A 22,027-nucleotide genomic window follows, 5' to 3' on the forward strand; every position below is an offset into this window, starting at 1 on the left:
AATCACCATAACCCTAAAAACATGAAACACATGAAGTAGCACTTTGATCAGTTATAACAACAGTGACATCACCAGCTGCTGAGACACTGTAGCTGTGTCTCAGTTCAGGGGTCTCATCCGTCCAAGACCGACTGCGTCACAGCGGAGCGACTGGGTAATGTGTCCTTCTTTTCCTCTACAAAGAAGGCTCCAACAGTTTGATGCTTCATGGTCAAACCTATCCTAAGATTCACTGTGCGCCGGTTAGGAAATTAATATGGCAGCAAACAACACTGACAGAGAGCCTGAGGATTACACTGGTTAATGTAAGTATTGTGTTTCAGCTCAGTTCAACAGCTAACGATATAACTGTTAAAACCAAAGGCCTTAAAACCTCAAGGTTTTGTAAAAAAAGTTACGCATTGTCAAGGTTGCTATAGGCAACAGGAGCCGCGCTTTGTGATGCAATGGTAAGGGCGGGAACAGCTGGTGACTCAAAGTGACCGGACTGTCTCATTTCAGTACGGCCTTCGCGGTCTGAAACATTTAGAGCGTCCTCTGAAGGATGTGGCCCCTGGACTGGGATACAGCTTGGGTGTCACATGTTTGATGGAGCAGGAAACAGGAGCAGTCAGACAGTCAGACAGGTTACAACAGCCCAGTGTCCTAACTGCTGCAGACTGGACCATTACCACCGTCATTACACAGGAGAACTATGGTCACAGATCTATAGGAAGTGGGGCTGTGAACTGTGAAGAACACTTTGTATCACAATTTCATCTTTGTTTTCTCTTCTATTTAAACCTATGAGTGTCTGAGTGCTTATGCTTCTTGACCCATCTGACCTTTTTAAAGCAGCACTGCCTCATTCTCAGAGCTCAGCTGTTAACCTGGTTTTACAACACGGATGGCAAACGATGGAAATAAAGACCCAAACTGTAATAACATGGATTTATCCTTTAAAATCCCATGCAGTAAAACTGTGTTCATTATACAGAGTTAATGAAGTTCTGAAACTAAACTATGAACAATCCTGCTGGAAGAAGACAAAACAAGCTGGAGAAAACAGGAGGTGCTTTAACTTTGAAGTGCTGTTCAGAGACTGAAGGTCAAAGCATCTTTGTCTGGATCTGTGAAGTGTTTGTTCTGTCTCATGTCCTCCAAATGTTCTCCAGTTGTTTGTTGCCTGAATCAATTCCTTCAGGGTGTCAAAGTGTCCACCCCCCCAACTACACTAAAAATCCAAATTGATTTCCCTCGCCATCTCTGGCACCATGTACCTGGCGGTGGATGCTTTTTAAATGTCAGCCAACGGAGGGAAAACAATGCAATTAACCTCAAGGAGAGTGAAAAACATGTTGATGCCTGAGTGGGAACAGGACGGGGTGAGACACCCCACACAATGGAGCTGGAACAGTTGATCCATGAGGACAGAGGCTTCTTTGCTTTTATATTTAAGGGGGAGTTTGAGACGAGTTTCATAGGGTAACACATACTCAGCACAGTCATATTACATTCAGATCAGTGGAGCTGACTAATTACTGCTATCAGATAGTAAGCAGCTTCACTATAAAAGAATAAATGAAACTGTCTACTCTGTGGCTGGTGGCCATGGACTGTGTTTTACCTGAAGACTGAATGATAATGTGAGTCTCTACATGTGACTGAACCAAGACTGTGAGAAACCAGAGGAGAGGGATTTTATATTGAGCCCTGAACCTTTATAAAGGCCTGAACCAACTGTGCAGCTAATTTCCCTTCACCTTCCCCTGCTGTGAATTACTGAATATTCATGTTATATGTGATGAACAGTTCCTATATAAAAACAGAATGTTTACCAGCAGATATTAATCTGTTATTATAGGCCACAGTATGTATGCAGTATGACTCAGTTTATTTAACGTCACACTGATTCCGGACAAGACCACCAGGCTTTTTAAGTAATGGTTCAAAAATATTCTTCACAACAGTGAGATGAGAATATCAACATCAAACTGATGATAAGTTTAGCCTTGTATCATGATTGGAAGCAGGAAGAAAACATATAACAATAAGGAAAAAGGCCTACAAATAAATCTGAAGCTGGCTGAATCAGCTGTTGTGTACGCTGGCCCTGAGAGCTCAACACACTACACCTTCAGAAAACACATGCAAACAGACACAACATAAACTAACTCAGAAAACATCTTCATTAACACCTGAGTTGCGAACACTAACAACACAACAGAGGTGTTTCCAGGGCACACTAAAAAGTGATTAACCAGGCTGGGACGCACTTGCATGGATGTATTATAACACATGTATCATAATACATCCATACGCACTTGTTTAATGTTTTCAACTTCAAAAGTCACAGTTGGGCATTGAACAAGTCCTAGCCAGGTGACCTGTTGGTTCACATTGGTTTAGACTACGATCATCTTCTAACAGTTGTGTCCTCACTGTTAGACTCATACACTTCATAAACGCTCACAGTGACTTGACCAACCAATGAATGACTTGCGTTGTTATCTCTGGGTTTAAACCACACAGTTATTTGAATTAAATGTCTTTTGGGAAACTAGTTTCAAACGCTGACTAATGCATAGCTCTTTGCTTTACTGCATTCTGGTTTCATGATGGTCACACGCATCACTTGGATGTCATGTGACCATCCTGACACCAGAGCACTCTGGGGCTGGGGAGCCTTCACCTTGTTGTCTGGAGATCAGGTTGTTGAAACTGAGATAACCTGGTTCCTGGTGATTATTCAGCCTGCAGTTTGACACCCTTCAGGAGCTGACACCTGGCACTCAGCTGCTTTCTGTCCATACCTCTGTCAATCACATCTCATAGCTATGATGTTATGATGATGTCACCTGTCTATCATATTGTTCAAATGGTGCTTTAAAAGCTGAAGCAGGCCAGCTACACTAATATCATTGACATGATGAATGAAAACTGTTCATTCTCTGTACACTGACCAAACAGCCAACAATGCAGGCTTGATTGTTCCTGTGATCCCCCCCCCCCCCCCCCCCCCCCCCCCCACAAACAAGCTACACCTCATCCACACCCTTCTCTCCCCAGCTCAGGGGAAACATCTGCTCCATCTGACATGCGCAGGCTAAGCGAGGTGCCGTGCCGAAACCAAAGTACCTGTGTTCGTTCTCATTCCTGTCAGGGACAGATGACCCATTTCAGCGTGGGGGAAAGAGAGGGACGAGATGTGAGGAAACAGGGGAGACAGCAGGAGAGAGGAAGAAGAAGGAGGACAGAGAAGCGCAACATGATACATGCACAAATACACACACACACACACACACACACACACACACACACACACACAGAGCTGAGTGCAGGTGATGGATTTGTACCAGAGTCTGGCTCAGTGACCTTGACTGTGAGAGATGGGCTGGGTGTTAATGTTAGACTCATTATTGATTAATAAACAAAAGAGGATCTCACACACTGGAGATGGATGAATCACAGTGTTAAGCACAAACAGCACAGCACCACTCCTGAGATAATCTATCTGCTGAATCCTCATGCCCTCAGAGGCACAAAGTCTCACTTCATACAGAGCAGAGCTACATAATCATAATATATCATATGTACGTATATATTGTATGTGTATAATATGTAGACATTCACAGTGTACTGCTGTCTTTTCATCAGTAGGATCCCAGGTTAGAAACCTAAAAGCCTTGTGTCACTCTCACACACAGTTAGAACATATAGAGATTTAGGAAGCATGTTAAACAGTTAAATTGTCTTTAGTCAGAGTGGACAAACAGAGAAAATGACTCATTCTCCAAAAAGAGGAATGTGGCCACAGAGATCAGTTGGACCTGGAAGGAGCAAAAGACACATCACTCACCAACTGCAGTATCTACAGCGTACACATAACATCGTCACATTACAGACAGAATAGTCTCCATGTTTTTATATTATTCAAGTCCACTGCACTGCACAGTATGTAACTACTTCTGTTATGTGAACATTTCTACAGATTTATATATGAAAACACATTCAAGTGTCAGACACAGTGCTATTGTTGAGATCATAGTTAAGATGTTGGATAAACTGTTTAGGGCTGTGTTTGGATTGTTCATTTGTTCACTCACTATATAGTGTTTGCTGTGTAGAGGACTCATTAGAGCAGTGGTTCCCAACCTTCTCCCCCTCAAGATCACTTAAAAATCACAGATATGTTGGCGGCCCACATTCGATCCCATAACAATATGGTGGCCAAATAATGCCTTCTCAGAGCACTTTTTATTTTAATGATAATATTGATTCTTTCCTTTTAACTTTCTGTCTTTTCTGTTGCTAACCAGCTATCCATTTTGATGCCCCAGTTTTTGCAGTGGATGTGATCTGTTAATGAACAATCAGACTGAGATAGCAAACAAGTACATGGTCTGGCAGCAAACGTAAAAAATAAAAACAATGTTTTTAAACAGAATGATCTTTAAAAATATTAAAAATGTTCATTTTCCACACATCCATTTTTATTTCTCTCAGTGTTAACAGTCATCCCTGTCTTCTGTTGCCTACTGGCTGTTATCACTGACAAATCTGTCTCTGTTGTCAGATCACAGAGTATATCAGCTGACTGCAGGTGATACACGCTACCTGCTAACTGGGGCTAACAGTATTTCCTGGGTCATCATTAAAGCATTAAATGACAGGCGTGTCAAAGATGACACCTCTGACTTTTCACAGGTTCAGTCCATGAACTGGTTTTTGTGAAATCCTGAGCCATATCAGTGGTGGGAGGAGTCCTGTTCATTATATTTCATTACCACCTGTAGGACTAATCGACTGTCTCATCTGATCTGAGTTTCTCCTCCTTTCCTGCACAACCTGCTGCTAAATCAATAACAAACAGTCTCATATCTGCTACAATAACTAGAGGATGCTGGGAAATGACCCTAAACCATTTACCACAGGTTCCAAATATTCCCTCGACCACTTAACACTTTGAAATGAACTTTATACTGTTTCAGAAACACAGATGATGTCATTGGTGTGGCTGTGAAGTAGATGGTGAGCGGTCTGTTTGATTATACTTACTGGTAATCAAAGGAGCCGTCCTGGTCTTTCTGGTCCACGGGGTCTAAGGGGAGATCTTTTTTGTCACGCACTGAAGAGACAAGAACAGACAGCTCAGTTTTCAGCTGTTGTCATGATACAGACAAACATCCACACATCAAGGAGTTCCTGGAGTTAGTCTGACCACACTTCACTCTTCATTAATCAAACTGTTAACGTACACTGTGTCCCAGCTCCATACTTATCCACTAACACTGTATCATATCAGTGCACTACTGTGGCACATTGTGCACAAGACATTAATCCACTCTGTCACACTGAGATGACAAGATACTCAGCTGCTGCCAATTTAACACTCCAGACTACAAACTTGTTTCTATTCATTTATGATTCGTCTTACTGTTATCCCAGATATTCATGTATACTGTAGCATGTAAACTCTAGTATGTAAAATGTAGCATGTAAACTGTAGCATGTAAACTGTAGCATGTAAACTGTAGTATGTAAGCTGTAGCATTTAAACTGTAGCATGTAAACTGTAGCATGTAAACTGTAGTATGTAAGCTGTAGCATGTAAACTGTAGCATGTAAACTGTAGTATGTAAACTGTAGCATGTAAACTGTAGCATTTAAACTGTAGCATTTAAACTGTAGCATGTAAACTGTAGCATTTAAACTGTAGCATGTAAACTGTAGCATTTAAACTGTAGCATGTAAATTGTAGCATTAAACAAAGTAAACTTTTTCAGAGACTTGTTTTAGTTCAGTTGTTTAACATTGGGTTGGATTTGATGGGGTCGTTATTATTAGCACTGTCAAAATAAAGTGTTAATTTCGATTAATTAATTATAGAAAAATAACAAAAATTGATTAATGATGAATCACACTTTGTGATGGCCCCTGACACCAGATGGGATGTGTACACTTCTGTGAGGAACATCATCGACCTATGTCTGGTCTCTAACTGAATGATCAGACCGAAAATGGCGAGAATGTCAAAGTGACAGGAAGTCATTAATTTTCTATGTGAGCCAGCATCTCTTGGCGGCAAGCAGCTGCATGCCTGTTGGTGGCGCGTCTTAGAAAAAGTTGGAAGGCCAATCAATTTTATGGGAATGAGCTATGACACGGTTTGGTGGCAACCAATCGAAATATAGAAGTTTTTTTGGGCCATTTAAATAAAATATGAAACAGCAAGCATTCCAAGCACGCTAGCTAACTGCATCTATTTTATCAATTTCATTTGTGTCAGAGGGCCATGAACTGCACCAGCATCCTTGATAAGGCAGACAGCAAATTCTTTCACTCTCGCCGCTTTCGGTCTGAATGTAAAGTAAGTACTCGCTCTTGCTCTCCCTTGGCTCTTTGGAGCCCAACTATTGATTCACTTTTCAAAATAAAAGATCCCTCAGACACTCCTCTACATCTACAGTCCCCAACTTCTAATGAGGACAGACAAGGAGTGAGTAGTTGATCAGGTGACGGCAAAGACGTTCTCTGTGTGACAGGGAAGGCTCATATAGTTTACATGGCTGAGATATTGTGACATTTGACATATTGACATTTGTGGGGAAGCAACAGTAAATCTGTTGACTCTACTGAAGACTTGAAAACATGAAACACAAAGCATGAACTCATCTTTACACTTGTAGATTTATCACAACAATTTTAGATTAATTCATTAATCAATCAATCACAAAACATGTTATTAATTAGATTAATTCTTAAATCCTTATCAGACGTAGTTGATCACTGGGTGTTAGTTGTTCCACAGTTCACCACCTACCGAAACACTTTGTGAACCCAGTCACACAGCCTCCACCTACACATCATAGAAACTGTAAAACATTAAAATGACTCTAACTTAAATAATCACAGATTGTGGATCAGGACCAAAGCACACATACAATATGTCTTTACAATTAGAGACTACAACCTGGACGTCATATTTTACAATAACTGCCAGGTGTTCAAGAGTCTCAATCACTTCCTGTTTACTTCTGAATAGCTGATTAAATGCAGTGGGATATTTAAGTCCTGATCACTATAACAGAACAAACAGCCAAAACAGGTAATTTTTCACAGGCATCAAAGCCCCAAAGTTGGGCCTTACCTGGGTATTTGCCGCCCCGGCTCCTCTTGATGAAGCAGACGATGAGGAGGATCAGTATGATGAGGGCGATGGCACACATCAAGCCAATGAACCAGCCCTGAGTGGCTATGTCTACCTGGTCTATGTAGGCTGGAGACACACACACACACACACACACACACACACACACACACACACACACACACACACACAGTCAATAACTAAGAACCAGCGTCTTGTTATATCCAGGCCGATGCTGTACAAAGATCTCATCCATAACAAGGAGGCATTGTTCTTCTTCTCCATCACACAGCGCGAGAGTGGGAGGGAGGACTAGGGTTTGAGAAGGGAAATTGACAATTGCGTTCATTACACCTGGAAAAGTTTCAGTACAACTTGAAACAACACAACTGACAGCTGCCAGACATGTTACAGACAATCAGCACTGAACCTGAGCAAGACAAAGACATAAATATTTACAGCAACAATTTGTAATATTAGATTAAACTGTAGAGTTTAGTCGAGGCTGTAGTTCCAGTTATACAAGGTTTCATATGTCAGACCAGATAAAGCCAGTTAATGATGCCTAGGGTTGGGTATCGAACTTCTACTTCGTCTTTTATGGACCGACCGAATTGGTTTGATGCTATCAAGGATCTATGTCTTGTCATTTGATACCTCAGGAGTAAATGAGTAAATCTCATCAGCCTCATGAGCCAATCAGCATGCAGCATGCTTGAACCAAGATCTAATAACTCTTGTGATTGACTGTTTATTTACACCAACACATCTAAGTGTGTAAAGAGACTCAGCTTAAAAATAAAACTAAAGTTAAACTAAAATTTGTACCATAATGTGTGCTGTAATTTTCTTGTTGAAATGGATTTGATAAAATTAGTTTTAAAAAAAAGTTTACTGTTAAAGGATAGCCTACTTGCGAGACAAGAGCGTATAATATGTACCCTGAGCAGCTGCGTGTATGGCTGTGAATCGGTCAGGGGCTAGCTGGTTAGCATGCTAACTTTCCACCTCTGGAGACAGCTGTTGGTGAGTAAAGGAATGAAGTTTAATGCTGAACTCACAACATTTCTTCTAGACTGGTAAGTAAACAGCTGCTAATGCTAATGTTAGCTGCGTAGCAATAACTAAACTTAAATATAACTCCTTTAAGAATCTATATCAAAGTCAAGGTATCGATATCAATCCTGATATTGAACATTTTTGAACGATACCCAGCCCTGAGTGAAGGGGAGGTAGCCACAGCTTTTAGTCAACAACACCTATTAATGGGTACTTGTATTTTGTATAATGGCTACTTGTCTCTGTTAATTAACTGGGACCTAAAATAAACGTGACACATTTTCAAGTCTCCACAGCACGTTATCTGAACATTACTTTAAAGGCGAGTAACCAGTGAGCTTTTCTTTAGTCTAATGCTACAGGTTTGTTGGCAACACAGGGGACTAATGACAGGAAACATATTCTGTAGCCTTTCATGTGCATGGTCATAAAAACTTACATATACTGTATCTTATACCTTTTACACTTATCACACTGTGCAAACTAATCACAGAAGAACCTGGATGTAGATCTTATTGACATGTGAACAACCTATGAGCATTAACCTGTTTCCAACAAACAGCTCATGAATTACAGAGACCGCTCATGAAGACGACCAGACGTGTGATGGTCCAGATTCTGAGGGGTGGAGTGTCTCATCCTGACTGGACATTACCCTAAGAGGATCATGCATGAACCAAAGACTCACCCAGCTTTGACTGAGTTACTGCAGACACTACCAGTGACAGACTTAGCCCACCTGGCTGGAACCCTGGTTCCACCTAGCCTGGTGTGGTCTCACCTGCTTTGGTCTCAAAGGTGACAGGTTTGCTGCTGATGCTGTTGAGCTCATGGGAGTAAACCCTCAGATGATACTTGGCGCCCGCGATTAGATCCGCCACTGCAACGGGGGGTTGTTGATTCACTGGCACAACTTTCACCGTCTTGTCGCCTTGGAGACACAAGAAAAGGGCCAATCACACTCCGGGGGGTGTGGCCTTCATTCCACAGTAAAGCCTGTGCTTACTAGCAAAGGTCATAGCATCACAATGCTTTGCAGGGAGACTGATAGCAGGGTTACTGAAGTGAATTGAGACTGAACAATGCAGTGCCCATCCCCATCACAAAGACTCATCGACAGATGCACACAGACTTCAATATGTCTTCGAAGCTTGATTTCATTTTTCTTTTATGGCTCTGAGACCACATTTTCTCTCAAGGCAGAACTTTGAGCAGAGGAGCAGGTGTTCCCCCAGGTAAAACCTGCTCCTCTACATCTAACACTGACCTGTGAAGTGGCCACTCTGCATCACGTATGAACCAGGTGGAACTGAAACTGACCACTGCAGAACTTTCTCTGTTCTCATCAGGGGCTGAGGTGGCAAAGCATTGTTGGTCTCAATCATTCACAGGCCCACACTGCAACAACAACCTGCGTCTTTCTGGCAAAAAGACGCATCGGTCGGGGACATGGCCGAGCTTGAGGTGGCGGTGAGAGAGGGCAGCGCGAGGTGGTGACGTCATGCACCATGCTATCAACCACTGATTTCATCCAGCAGTGCTCATTCCAAAGCCATGCCATTTACTTCCAGCTGTTAAACCAGCCAAACAAAACGTCTGCCGCAGAAACAGGAGAAGACATGCCAGAGCGTTTTACTCAGTTAGTCAGTGAGTGCAGAGAGAAAGTCCAAGGCTGTATTATAAGTACAACTTTATGTTTTCAGGTTAATACAAGAACGATTCCAACAAACTCCAATTATTGTGACTCCAGAAAATCTTTTGACTGTTCAGACTTGACGTCTGTGTTCACTGCTAGTCATGCTACTGCTATTTAGCATTGTCTTTACACAGCGACTGATAATCTGAGGTGTGATCAGCACACCTGAGCCTTTTAACACCTGCTCAGGAATGTGATGGGTGGGAGCCTCTGTATGTCTATCTGTGTATCCTAATGTGACACATTTCAAATTCCAGTTTTCATCTTTTGTAGCTAAAAATTAAAAACAAATATATTGATATCAGATGGGAGGTGTACAGAGGCCCCAAGAGGCAAGTGATTAAAAAAAGAAAATTAAATCGACCACAAGAGGCTGAAGTGAACCACTACCTCTGTCTAAACCAGACTAAAAGCAGAAAAGAAAACCTTAGAAAAATCATCCTGGCAAAAAAAAAAAAAAAATACACTTGCCTTTCAGGACTTCATTTCAATATGCTTTTTGGAATGATGATTGTCAGGTGGACAATATTGCCAAAGTGTCATAGACAATATTTAATATTATATCTTACAGTTAATCTCTTTGTTTAACTGCATCACTTCAAGAAAAATGTATTTCATTGTGAGCAAATGGATTTCTCCAGATTTATGTACATGGAGAAGTGCCAGAATTCAAACAGTCACATGATAAATTCAGTATAATATACATTTCACCAGCACTAATAAGTCATGTCACTCTTTATTCTGCTACCCTCATTTTCTCCGTTCGTCTGACTGGTGCTATGCTCCTGTCAGTGACACTCTGACAGGAGCGGGAGTGGCTGAGCTGCCCGAAGAAGAATCTGTGCAGGAAATGTTTAGTTTTAGTTTGATGGCAGCTTAATGTTAAAGTGTGACATGACTGTTGTGCTGGGGAAATGTCCTTAATCTGGAATTTATCAAGACAACATGGAGGAAATTAAATTTAAATGTAATTTGCTGTTTGCAAATTAAAACAAACAGGGAGGAGCCTCACTATAATATGTTGGTGTTTATTTATAGAGCTGGCAAAATAGAAATGAAGGCATAAAAGCCTTTTTCAAATAATCCATAGCTGAGGCAAGTGCTGGCCATACTCTGAAATGCAAATCAAGCATTATAAGCAATATGAAGTTTATGTTAATCCAATATTAAAGTGTGAAAAAAATTTAAGATGCTCTTCCTCAAAACAGGTGGAGACATCAATAATTTTGTGAGAATAGGTTGGAATATTAATATGTAGCTGTGTGTGCATGTAAAATCTTTAGCACTCACGCCCACACAGTTATTCCCACTGTCTTCCCTTCTGACAAGATCTCTCGCTTTTCCATGACAGCTGGTCCCAGTTTCCTGGTCCCAGTGTCCTTCCCTCATGCCACCAGAGCATCATCCTTCATGAACCCTCCCCTGACAGAAATGCAGAGACTCGGAGCACAGAGGGAGAATGAAGGGATGATGGTGGGGGGTGGGGGAGGGCCAGGGGCTCCCTGTCTCTGCCCTAGAGTCAAAGCTTTCAGAGCTGACCTTGGAGAACAGGGGGTGGATGGGTGGGAGGGGTGGAGGCCATTAGATCAGTCTCATCGCCCCCCTCTCTTCCCTTCCTCTACCCACTCACAGTCAGACATCATTAAAAATTTAAGCCACTGCCCAAGTACATTAAAAAAGACATCCTCCCTTCTCTCTGTCCTCGACTACAGGTCAGACTGTTGAATTAGTGGAAGGGTCAGAGATTCTGGGAGTCCAGTAATGGAGGGACGATATGTTTTAGCAGAGTGCTTCACGCCCAATCCAAACCAAAAGCAAGTGAACATGGAAGTGTGAGCAGTGAAAAAGAAGTGACACATTCAGAGAGAGGAAGCTGAGCAGCTCCCTCACAGTGCCAGTCAGACAACAGCCATTGAAAGCCAGGCAGAGAAACCATCATGATGGTGGACGGCACAGGAGACATTATCATGATCAACATACAGACCAAAGAGAGAGAGAAAGAACACGAGAGAGAGAGTGGTGTGTTGTACCCTGATCCTTTAAGTGCAAATATCACAAAGGGTGATTAAAAAAAGAGCACATCAACTTTCCTTTCCTTTCTTTATTCTTTATGCTTTCGTCCTGTCAGAGTATTTTTTTTAATTGTCTCATTAGCAAAAGGTTTCCCTAAAAGAGCTCAGCAGAGAGGAACAAGGACATGTTTCAGTAAAACCTGAGGTCTAACTGAAGCCTGTTCATTATTTCACTGAACCTCCGTACAGATGCAGGAAAAACAGAAACTAATGAGGATTCCTGTGAGTGAAGATGCAGTGAACAGTATTTACTGTAAGAGCTGTAGAAGATCACTCCTTCGCTGTTAGGTTGCCATGAACAGGATTAAACTAATCTTTACAATATTAGCTCGGTAAAGCTGCTGTTTTGCACTCGGGGGCCAAACATGTTGCAATAACTGCCCTGGAAACAGCGTTGATGGACAGTAATCATCGTTATGCCGGCTCGCCTCTGTCTGCTCCTACTCTTAACCACTCTTGTCTGGTTTTCTCTCACTACTCTTTCAGGTCAGATCCAGCTCTGGGTTTTGGGAGCTCAGACTGGGCTTGCTCTGGTTTCTTACTGTCCAGTGTGAACTCTAGCACAAACTCGCTGCTGCCGGCCGGGAAGTTGTGTCTCCAGCTGACGTTAGTGTAGTTACTGTTAGGCTCCGCCGTCACATCCCAGATCTCCCGACCGGGGGCCACTACACAAGGGGGGTAAAGGGTTAAAGGTCAGAGGAAGGGGCCACACACAGGGCTTGATTTAGACCTATGCATGGTGCATTTGATCAGGATCAATGCCGATCATGGTCCGCTGAAAACCAGAAGTAAATTTGGAGGATTTTTTAATTCATGAAAAACTTAGTTGCAGTTTTTACTTTTGGTTTCAAGTGAACTCCAAAACTAATTCAAACTAAAAACTAGAGAACAAGGGTCTCAATCATAATCAGCCTCATCACTACAAAGTGTAAAATCAAGAACGTTACAGTTAATAAAAAATTAAAGTTTGGATTCTCACTTCCTGACCAGGAGGATGCTGCTGGCTACATCCCAATACTCTGAAGTAATTCCCCACTTTGAGTACAGCAGGTACAGCACAGCCTATCAGGATGCAGCCCTGATGTAGTTTCCTGTTTCGTCAGGTGGGAGAAGGCAATCGAGTTTTAACAACTACACACTACAAAGACAGTAAAAAGCCACAATGGGGCGACAGCTTGTACCCAACACGTTCTGATCTGTGCGCCTGGTGGTGATCGGCGCAGGAGGCGTGGTGGTAGTGGTCGCCTCTGTTGTAGTGGTGGTAGAAGGAGTAGTAGTAGTAGTAGTAGTAGGAGGAGGAGGAGGAGGAGCAGTAGTAGAAGAAGTCGTAGTTGGAGGAGTTGTGGTAGTTGAGGTACTAATGGTTGTAGTAGCGATGGTAGTAGGAGGAAGAGGAGCAAGAGGAGGAGTACGAGTGAGAGGTGAGGCCACAGGGGCGTCGGTAAGTTCGACTACAAGGGAGGAGGCGGGAGAGAGCAGAGGGTTAGACAAGGCAACAGGATCATCAAACAGGCAGACACACACTGACACACACCGACACACACTGACACACACCGTCACACACTGACACACACACACATTGACACACACACCGACACACACGCATTGACACACACCATCACACACTGACACACACCGTCACACGCTGAAACACACACACTGACACATACACAGACACACACACTGACACACACACTGAAACACACACCGACACACACAGCAGACGGTCAGTGAGCTGAAACACACAAGGCGTTGCCCACCAGCAGCTCTCATCCCTACACACACCTCACACCTGACACATCACATCAACAGTCAGTTTTCACTCCAGTGTTCTCATCTTCATCTCTGCTGGGATCCACACACATTTCACCATCATCACTGAGCTGCAAAGACTGAGCTGCCGCTGCCACCAAGACGACGGATGCTGACATTACACGTCTGTCACACTGTTTCTATGAAGAGGATTTAGATTTAGAAAACCCCAAACTAATGACTTCATTTTATTTCATCATCGTGTTTAGCTGCATTTAAAGGGCCAGTGCACATGAAGTCAGATTACTCATCACAAGGGGTCTACTCAGGTCTACACAGAAAACTGACCTGACTTTTAGAGTATGAGAGTATGACCCCTTATTGCATCATCAAGTGATACCTTGGTGATGATGATGGCATCTGGGGTTACCTTGGTTTCGACTTAAGAGACCACAGCTGTGTCTCAATTCAGAGGCTTCATCTTACAGAGGCTGCATCACAGCGGTGCGACAAGACTGTCCCATGGCAAAAGCTCCTTCAAATGCATCCTTCATTTCCTGGGCAACAAAAGATCCAAAGGGTGGATCCTTCGCAAGCCAACCTATACCAAGACTCATTGTGCGACAGTGGTATGTGATATAATAAAGCAGAATCTGCAACTAAAGAAGCGGACAAGGATAGACCAGACTGTCTCATTTCAGTTCAGACTTCAGATGGTCTTCGGTGGCCACGCCTCTGTAGACTGTGTCCTTCGGAGGATGCGGCCTCAGTTGGGACACACTGCACAACTTTAAAGCAAAAGCTTGTGTTACAAACTGTGGAGTCAAAGAACAAAGAGGATCCAGCATTTTTTCCAAATTGACCCACACTAGGAACTAAAAGTCAGAACATCTCAAACTCTGCTGCTTCCACTCTGAAGTCCCTGACTTTATGGAAGTAAGGAACTAAATTGTGGGGCTCCTCCACAAGTTCTGTCCCTGCTTGGTATTGAGCTAAAAGAGCTCATGTAATCCAGTTTACAGATGCTTCTTTCACACACATCAGGAAGAGGCAACATGTCACATTTCATCCAGTGTCTGTCATTAATGACTGATACGCTCTTTGTGGCAAACACAATCTTCTCCACTTCTTGACCTTTTTATCTGTTTCGTAGGATTTTTGCAGGGGGTCCTATAAAGCAGTGGTTCTCAAAGTGGGGTCTGGGGACCCCCAGGCGATCTTGACGAGGGTCCTTGGTGTCCCCAGGAAAAAGTGGAGTAATTTATTTTCACTATAATTCCATCCATAAGTAACACAATGACAGAATGTATGACTATTTTGGTTTCAAACACTTGTAATCACTCAGTAATAAAACATCTAAAAGCAACAATCTCAGGAGGTCTTTGGAATGACGTGTCAGTTTAGGGTCCTTGATGTGAAAAAGTTTGAGAACCACCAGGTGTTGCTTTAACTTGTAATTTACAAATTTTCTGCCATGTTCCCCTTTGACAACATTGAACTCTGAAGGTGTTTGGTTTCGAATGTGAAATGAACTGAAAGGTTTTTAGAGAAACTAAAACTTGGTCCTTGGTCTTATCTCTGTTTTTAACACCAGGACCCTCCTCAGGTTGGAACCAGCACTTTCTTTTCCACTGACGTAAATGTTGTTCACTCTTACTGTACCTGGGAGTTGAGGTCATCTCCAGCCAGTGAAGGATCCCACTACCAACGTCCCACCCCAAACATTTCCCTCATACAACCCCTCCCAGGCTGCATGCTTGTATCACTAGGCTGGAGGTCAAGCATGCCCTCAGACCAAGGTGCTAGGGACAAATAAAGTGGGAGGGGACGATGAAGACATGCGTTCAGGAGCCATTACTGCCCAGTAAGATTGGCCACATCAGCCCAAAGACTCAAGCCAGTTTACCTGTAACTCCCAGTATGAACGACTGACTGAGTGAACAAGCGATGGGTAAAGATGGCGGAGTGACATGACTGCTGGAAAAGCATGATGGAGCCAGTGAATGAGCAGCAGAGTGCTGTTTGTTTGTCCTCATCAGGTCACATCATTCATCAACACGTTTCATCACCTCCATCACACACAAACTCACACACAGAGCAGCGTCGTCATGACAGTGTGTACAGTTAGTCGCAACACAAGAAGGACTTGTGTCTGATAGCAGACAGGAGGTGAGGCTGTGAGAGTGTACTGTCAGCGACTGGTGCAGAAATCAAGAGGCTCTACAGCATCTGTCAGAGTGAGTGTCAGTCATATGATACCACTAATTTAGAGCAGCCCGAGGGCCAAAACTGGCCTGCCAGCAATAATATCTGGTCCGCCAGATTATTTATATAGTATATTGAGTGAATGACAGACACAGACAGTCACATCAGTCAGTGCACAGCCTGGTACTAAAATAAATGGCAGCAACAGTTACCCACAGAATCACTTCCTCTTTAGCAAGTTTGCCTACAAAATAAAAGTGTGAGAATATTTGTTTTGTTTTTGTTTCAAGCTATTGTGAGCTTTAATTCTGAAAAGTTCTCACAGAAAGCTCTGTTGCTTGATTGACAGACCTCTGAAATAGCAGAGGTACAATGACATACAACGTGTGATGTGAAAAAATAGCACCAGTTCAGTAAATCAGTCAAACATACAATATGTGACTGTGGGCCACAGCTCCACATGTGAACAGTAACAAAGTAGATTAGAACTGCATTCAATCAATGTCATAAATTAGTGTTAATTAGTGTAGAAAAAAAACCCAAGGCCAAACTGACCTGCTGTCAGATACTGAGCTATATCACTAAACATGTAAATCACAGACTAACCCACAGTGTTTGAAGTGTTTACTCAATCTCTGACAGAACACATCAACAGACAGACAGCAGTTCAACACAAAGAGGAAAGATGGAGGGATGAGGAGAAGCAGACGTACAGATGAGAAAAGAAAGAAAAACAGTGTAGACAGCAAGAGCAGTTCAGCGGGAGCACAGTTACAGCTTCACACCTGTTGTCTGGTCAATGTAATGATGGGGGCTTATAAAGACTGGGTAACTTGTAGTGGGTATTTATTATTATGTTTGACATGATGTGATTGATCATATACATTACAAGTACTGCATATTTACACACCACTGATAGTTTGACAAACCAGCTCAAGGTCGCCACACCAGGTGATTTCTGCATCACTGACCGTGACAGCAGAGAGAGACATGCAGCATATGAAATGCAATTTTAATCAACATTAGATAAATAAATACATACATACATAAATAAATACAGCTATGAAATAAATCCTGAAATAAATAAAAAGCTTATTTATTTATTTATTCACTTATATATTTATATTTACATTTATCTGTATATTTCGATTCATTTAATAGCTGTATTTATTTATTTATTTATCTAATATTGATTAAAATGGCATTCCATAGCAGCAATAGGCATGTGCTCTTCCAGCTGAGCTACCACTTACTGGCATTTGTAGGAGCTTTTGAGTGTATCACACAGTCTTCATTATGTTATAGCAGCTAGTCCTTGACATATATAATAATATGTAACAACTGACACTGCACCTCAACAACTAATGAAATTCATTCCACTGTTGAAGGACTGTGTGATGTGGTTGAAAGCTAAAGAAAAAGCAAGTCAGTGGACATTTAGTCGGAATTGTTTTATCCTCTGCAGTGTCAGCGATCATAGTAACTGACTTCTGAAATCATGGTTGTTGTTGTGTTAACTCGAGTTTTAGAAGATCTGCCACTCATTGTAGTGTCACTAGGATCTGGATCTGGATCTGGATTATGGATCTGGATTCAAGTTTTTAGTGTCAACTTTAAAAAAAACAGGTTGAAATTGGTCATTAAGCCTCAGCTCTGCTAAGCTGCAAGAGTTAATATCCAGTCATAAGCCACGTTTTGACCAAAAAGTAGAACTTAAAGTTCCGGGTACTTTTCTTCAGGAACTAAAAGGTTCCTGTGGCCCATTGCTGTCTGCGTTTCCACCGCGGCCTAAAGTCCCGGGAAGATTATGCAAAATCATTACCTGACATTACATTATCCACAGCACTTAGAGGACATAACATGAACGAAAGTACGGGACAAATAGTGTCCCTGTATATTCACCCAGCATTTAGCATTTTTTTTTTCAAACATGGGACGATCCCGTATTATAAGTGACGGGTGGCAACCCTCGTCACTCCGGTTGTTGTGGTCCTTTATTTTTTTGAAGTCCTGTTTCAGATTTTGTAAATTCTCCTGGACCTGTTTCACGGTGTGGAAAATGTGTTTGCTGCAGACTTTTAAACATGGTGGGTGAAATAAAATGCAGCGAGTACTCGACCAGTCAGGAATATTCAGCACTGCAGACCACACCCCCAAAGCCCCTGAACCTTTGGAAAGTTCTTCCCCCCATCCAGGGACTTTTTTCGGGGTCGATCAGTTACCACGGAACTAAATTTAGACCCAGGTTCCTGCGGTGGAAACGCACATAGTTCCTCAAAAGGTTCCTGGTTCCTGTGGTAAGTTCCTGCGGTGGAAATGCAGAAACACGTAACTGACACTCACACACACACACTAGTATGTTTACACACTCAGGTCTTGTTCACACTGTATCTGTAAATGTACTGAGACTGTAAAATACTATATGATGATGATGATACTACATCTTGAATATGAGAGCTGGGGGTTGGGTTGCCACCCGTCCTGGATCGTCCCGTATTTGAAAATAAGATGCGGGACAAATTGCGTCCCGTATTGATTCAATACAGGACGCAATTTGTCCCGTATTTTCATTCATGTTATCTCCACAAAGTGCTGTGAATAATGTAATGTCAAGTAAAACCAAAGCAGTTACAGCCTCCAGTGAGCAACAGACTGACAAGCTCTGTGTGCTGTGAAAAAATGCAGCAGACAGCAGTATGGCACTATGGTGGTTTACCAGGTAGAGCACATGTGATTAAGGCTTAATCCTAATCGCAGTGGCCTGGGTTCTCCCTGACTTTCCTCTCTAATATTAATTGGAAATCAGCATTAGGCTACATTTTGTTACCCTTGATATTTTCGTACTTTTGGGTTATAAGCACATGAGTGTGTATTTGCATTTTGAATTGTCAAAAAATGGGTTGGGTGGGTCCCTTATTTCTTCACATGAGAAGTGGCAACCCTAGCTGGGGGTTAGGGTCAAAACAGATTCAACAGCTCCCTCTGCTGGTGACCAGCGGGAGCTGCAGGGTGTGGTGCACCATGAGGGTGAACTGCTGCTGCTCAGTGTTTAGACAGACACATACAGAGGCAGAGGATGAGGGTGGGGGGAAGGTGACAGGCAGACACGCTGTGCTTCTCATTCCCATTTACCTAGAGCTGTAGTGTTAGTAAAGATGTCTGCCAACAGAGAGAAGAGGAGAGACAGGAGACAAGGGAAACGGGTGAGAGGGACAGAGGAGGACAATACTTTCCACCTCACCACTGATGGTATCATTTATTATTCTGTGTTTAGAAATCAGTCTCATCTGAACTACTTTCTGCTGAAGAATTAGTCCAAATATAAACTTTTCATAGTGAAAAGAAAATAAAGTGATGAAGGTGTTTTCCATCACTGTGAGACATTCAGGTGACTATCTGGTGTGTATCTGTAAACCTGTAGAGGTGAATATGTGTGAACGGACTCTTCAAACAGCCCGTCAGCTCCAATTTTACTCTTGACAACAAAATTACAAATTACTGCTGTAACTCCAGTGTAGCCATGAGACACTAGAGAGTGTGTGTGTGTGATACTGTCCATCAGAGAAACACCAGATGCAAAAATGATGCGTACACACAGGAACGTGTGTACACCATTTCCCGCTCATAAACTGGTCTTTACTAACCTCACACATTCCTTTGACCATGTGAACACACAGTTTTCCAAAGTGATCCAAGTCACAGTGAAGTGAAAATACTAAATAAACCAAAACACAAACCAACTTCCCGGAGCTTCATTCATGATCACATTATAAGTTTTACTGTCAACACAGCAATAACATGTTTACATTTCATAAACAGAAATCACTGTGTTTGTGCTCAGTGTTTCCTTCAACATCATTTAATATTCTGATTATTTATTGTGAGTCATTCTGTAACTGTTTGATATTTAGTTTGAATATTGACTACTCACAGTGTTGGAGCCTGTCTGGAGTATTATCACTAAGACTCTCTAGTCCCAAATGAAGTTCAGAGTGAAACAGGACTTTACATCAGAGTGATTGTACCAAAGTAAACTGATGATGTTTTTACCTCAGTTTCACAATCAGTGAAATTCTTCCTCTTCCTCGTCTTTCTTCTCTGTGTCGGATCACTTGTGGCACAGACAGTGTTTTTATACAAACTGATGGATTAACTGAGGGTCTTCATCCATTTATGGCTAACTGTGGGGGTGGAAACGAGGCTCGTGCACCTGTGTGCAATTAATAAAGTGGAACCATGCGAACGCACAGCTTCATAAGGTTTTGTGTGTACACATAGTTTTAGTCATGAATCTAGAAAGTTTTACGCATCTGACCCCTGGTGATTCTTTTCTTTCTCCGTCCGATACCCTGACAAAGATGCCTGTGTTACAATCTCTCTCTCTCTCTCTCTCAAAACCAGACTCATAATGAGGCCATAATCGAACCAACCTAGTTCCCATGTAGGGAAAATGGCTAAAGTGAAGTTAAGGGTAAATTTCAAGCCGATTAGTGCAGTGAAAAGGCCAACATTCAGTCTATATTACTTTCACTGTGTCTGTGACTCTTAGCCCAAAGCCCAGTGGTTGCTACTGTAGACATAAATCTTTAAAAATGCCTCACAAATATATATTTTCATTTTTTTTAGTTCTAAGAAAGATCATTTAGGAGGAAATAATGCATTTGTTGGGACTATTTTCAGCAGCAGATTAACCCACATTTGCTGCTTTGGTGAGTATTTCCAGCAGCAGGACAATGTGTGTATATATGTGTGTGTGTGTGTGTGTGTGTGTGTGTGTGTGTGTAATGAGTCAGAATAAACTGCAGTGTGTGTGATCATGGTGATGAAGGACCATGTGTAACACTCACTGATGTGTTTTTATAGTTTGTGGAAACAGTGGAGCTCTGAGGCTCAGAGGAAGAGGAGACAGTGGGCTGTAGATACGCACACAGACCTGCTGCAGGATGAGTTCATTGTTGACAGTAAGAAAAATATGGAATTATGCCTTTTCATTTAGAATCAATGGCTGAACATATAGGAAGAATGGTGGGCAACAATTTAAACTTGAAACAGCAGGCAGCAAGTGCAGTGATGTGAGAGAGGTAAGTGTACTTTGTTTCATTACTTCTTTCTCCAAAAAAAATGCTGCGGTGTATAGTACTGAGAGAAATGCTGTACATACACTCAGTTGTCAGTTTATTAGGAACACCTACAGGGCTTAAACTAATGAAGCCTAATCTGCCAATAGTCCTGTAACAACTCCTCCATTTATTTGTTGTTATGTGGAAAAACTGGTGTAAAGACACTCACCCTCTGTGAAGTGTGGTGACTCTTCAGCAAAGTCCTCCCCTGTTCCTATCCGTGAGATTGCCGACAGGTAGAACCTGTAGCGGGTGGATCGGTCCGGCAGGCGGAGGGTGAAGTTCGTCACGTTAGGAAGAAACGACTCTAGCTGTAGGCGACCTCCCCTTGAGCCATTGACTACACACACAAATACACACACACACACACACACACACACACACACACACACACACACAGTGCCAGCTTGCTATCAGATGTACAGTATCATAATGCTATCATAATATAATATATATCATTATGTAATATAATGATATATATTATATTGTCATAATACCACTGCACTATTATCATATTTTTTGTTGTAAGATATATCACTATTACATTGACAGGATATCATAGAAATGATTATATTTTATTATTATTATTATTATTATTATTATTATTATTATTATTATTATTATCATTATTACTACTACATTCTTTCTACAAATATATTCAGGTTACATCATACATTTCCATTATACATGCCACTTTCTCTGCCCCATAACACACACACATACACATATACATAACATACATATGATTACCTCCCTTTAAAACATCGAAACACACACACACACATACACACATTACTCGCACAATACACATCATATTCTTATCATGCTTACGTTTCTATAAATGTTTTGGCTTTTTGCTGTCATCTACATGTCCCTCCATTATGTCCTATGTACCCTTCATGTCACACCTGTTTTTGTTATGTTAAGTTACCAATAAAGGAATTTAAAAAAAAAAAACTAGAATTACCGCCTCTGGGTTAAATCCCTCCTCCAC

At 41.9% G+C, this 22,027-nt stretch overlaps 1 protein-coding gene across 8 annotated transcripts in view; it reads right to left on the bottom strand.

The window, feature by feature from the left end:
- Window positions 1–22,027, bottom strand: part of nfasc (neurofascin) — a 96,324-nt gene that overhangs the window by 9,171 nt on the left and 65,126 nt on the right. For 6 of the 8 annotated variants that reach the window (XM_022745576.1, XM_022745577.1, XM_022745581.1 and 3 more), the window contains 5 exons: window positions 21,203–21,373; window positions 12,499–12,621; window positions 8,970–9,119; window positions 7,130–7,258; window positions 5,038–5,107 (listed from right to left, as the gene is read on the bottom strand). In XM_022745576.1, the coding sequence (XP_022601297.1) occupies window positions 5,038–5,107; window positions 7,130–7,258; window positions 8,970–9,119; window positions 12,499–12,621; window positions 21,203–21,373 (643 nt within the window). Of the gene's footprint in view, window positions 1–3,279; window positions 3,810–5,037; window positions 5,108–7,129; window positions 7,259–8,969; window positions 9,120–12,498; window positions 12,622–21,202; window positions 21,374–22,027 lie in introns of those variants that run through there. The other 2 variants (XM_022745582.1, XM_022745583.1) reach the window with 2 other exon arrangements.

The sequence above is a fragment of the Seriola dumerili genome, unplaced genomic scaffold (genome assembly GCF_002260705.1).
Source record: "Seriola dumerili isolate Sdu_G_001 unplaced genomic scaffold, Sdu_1.0 BDQW01000088.1, whole genome shotgun sequence".
Taxonomy (NCBI): domain Eukaryota; kingdom Metazoa; phylum Chordata; class Actinopteri; order Carangiformes; family Carangidae; genus Seriola; species Seriola dumerili.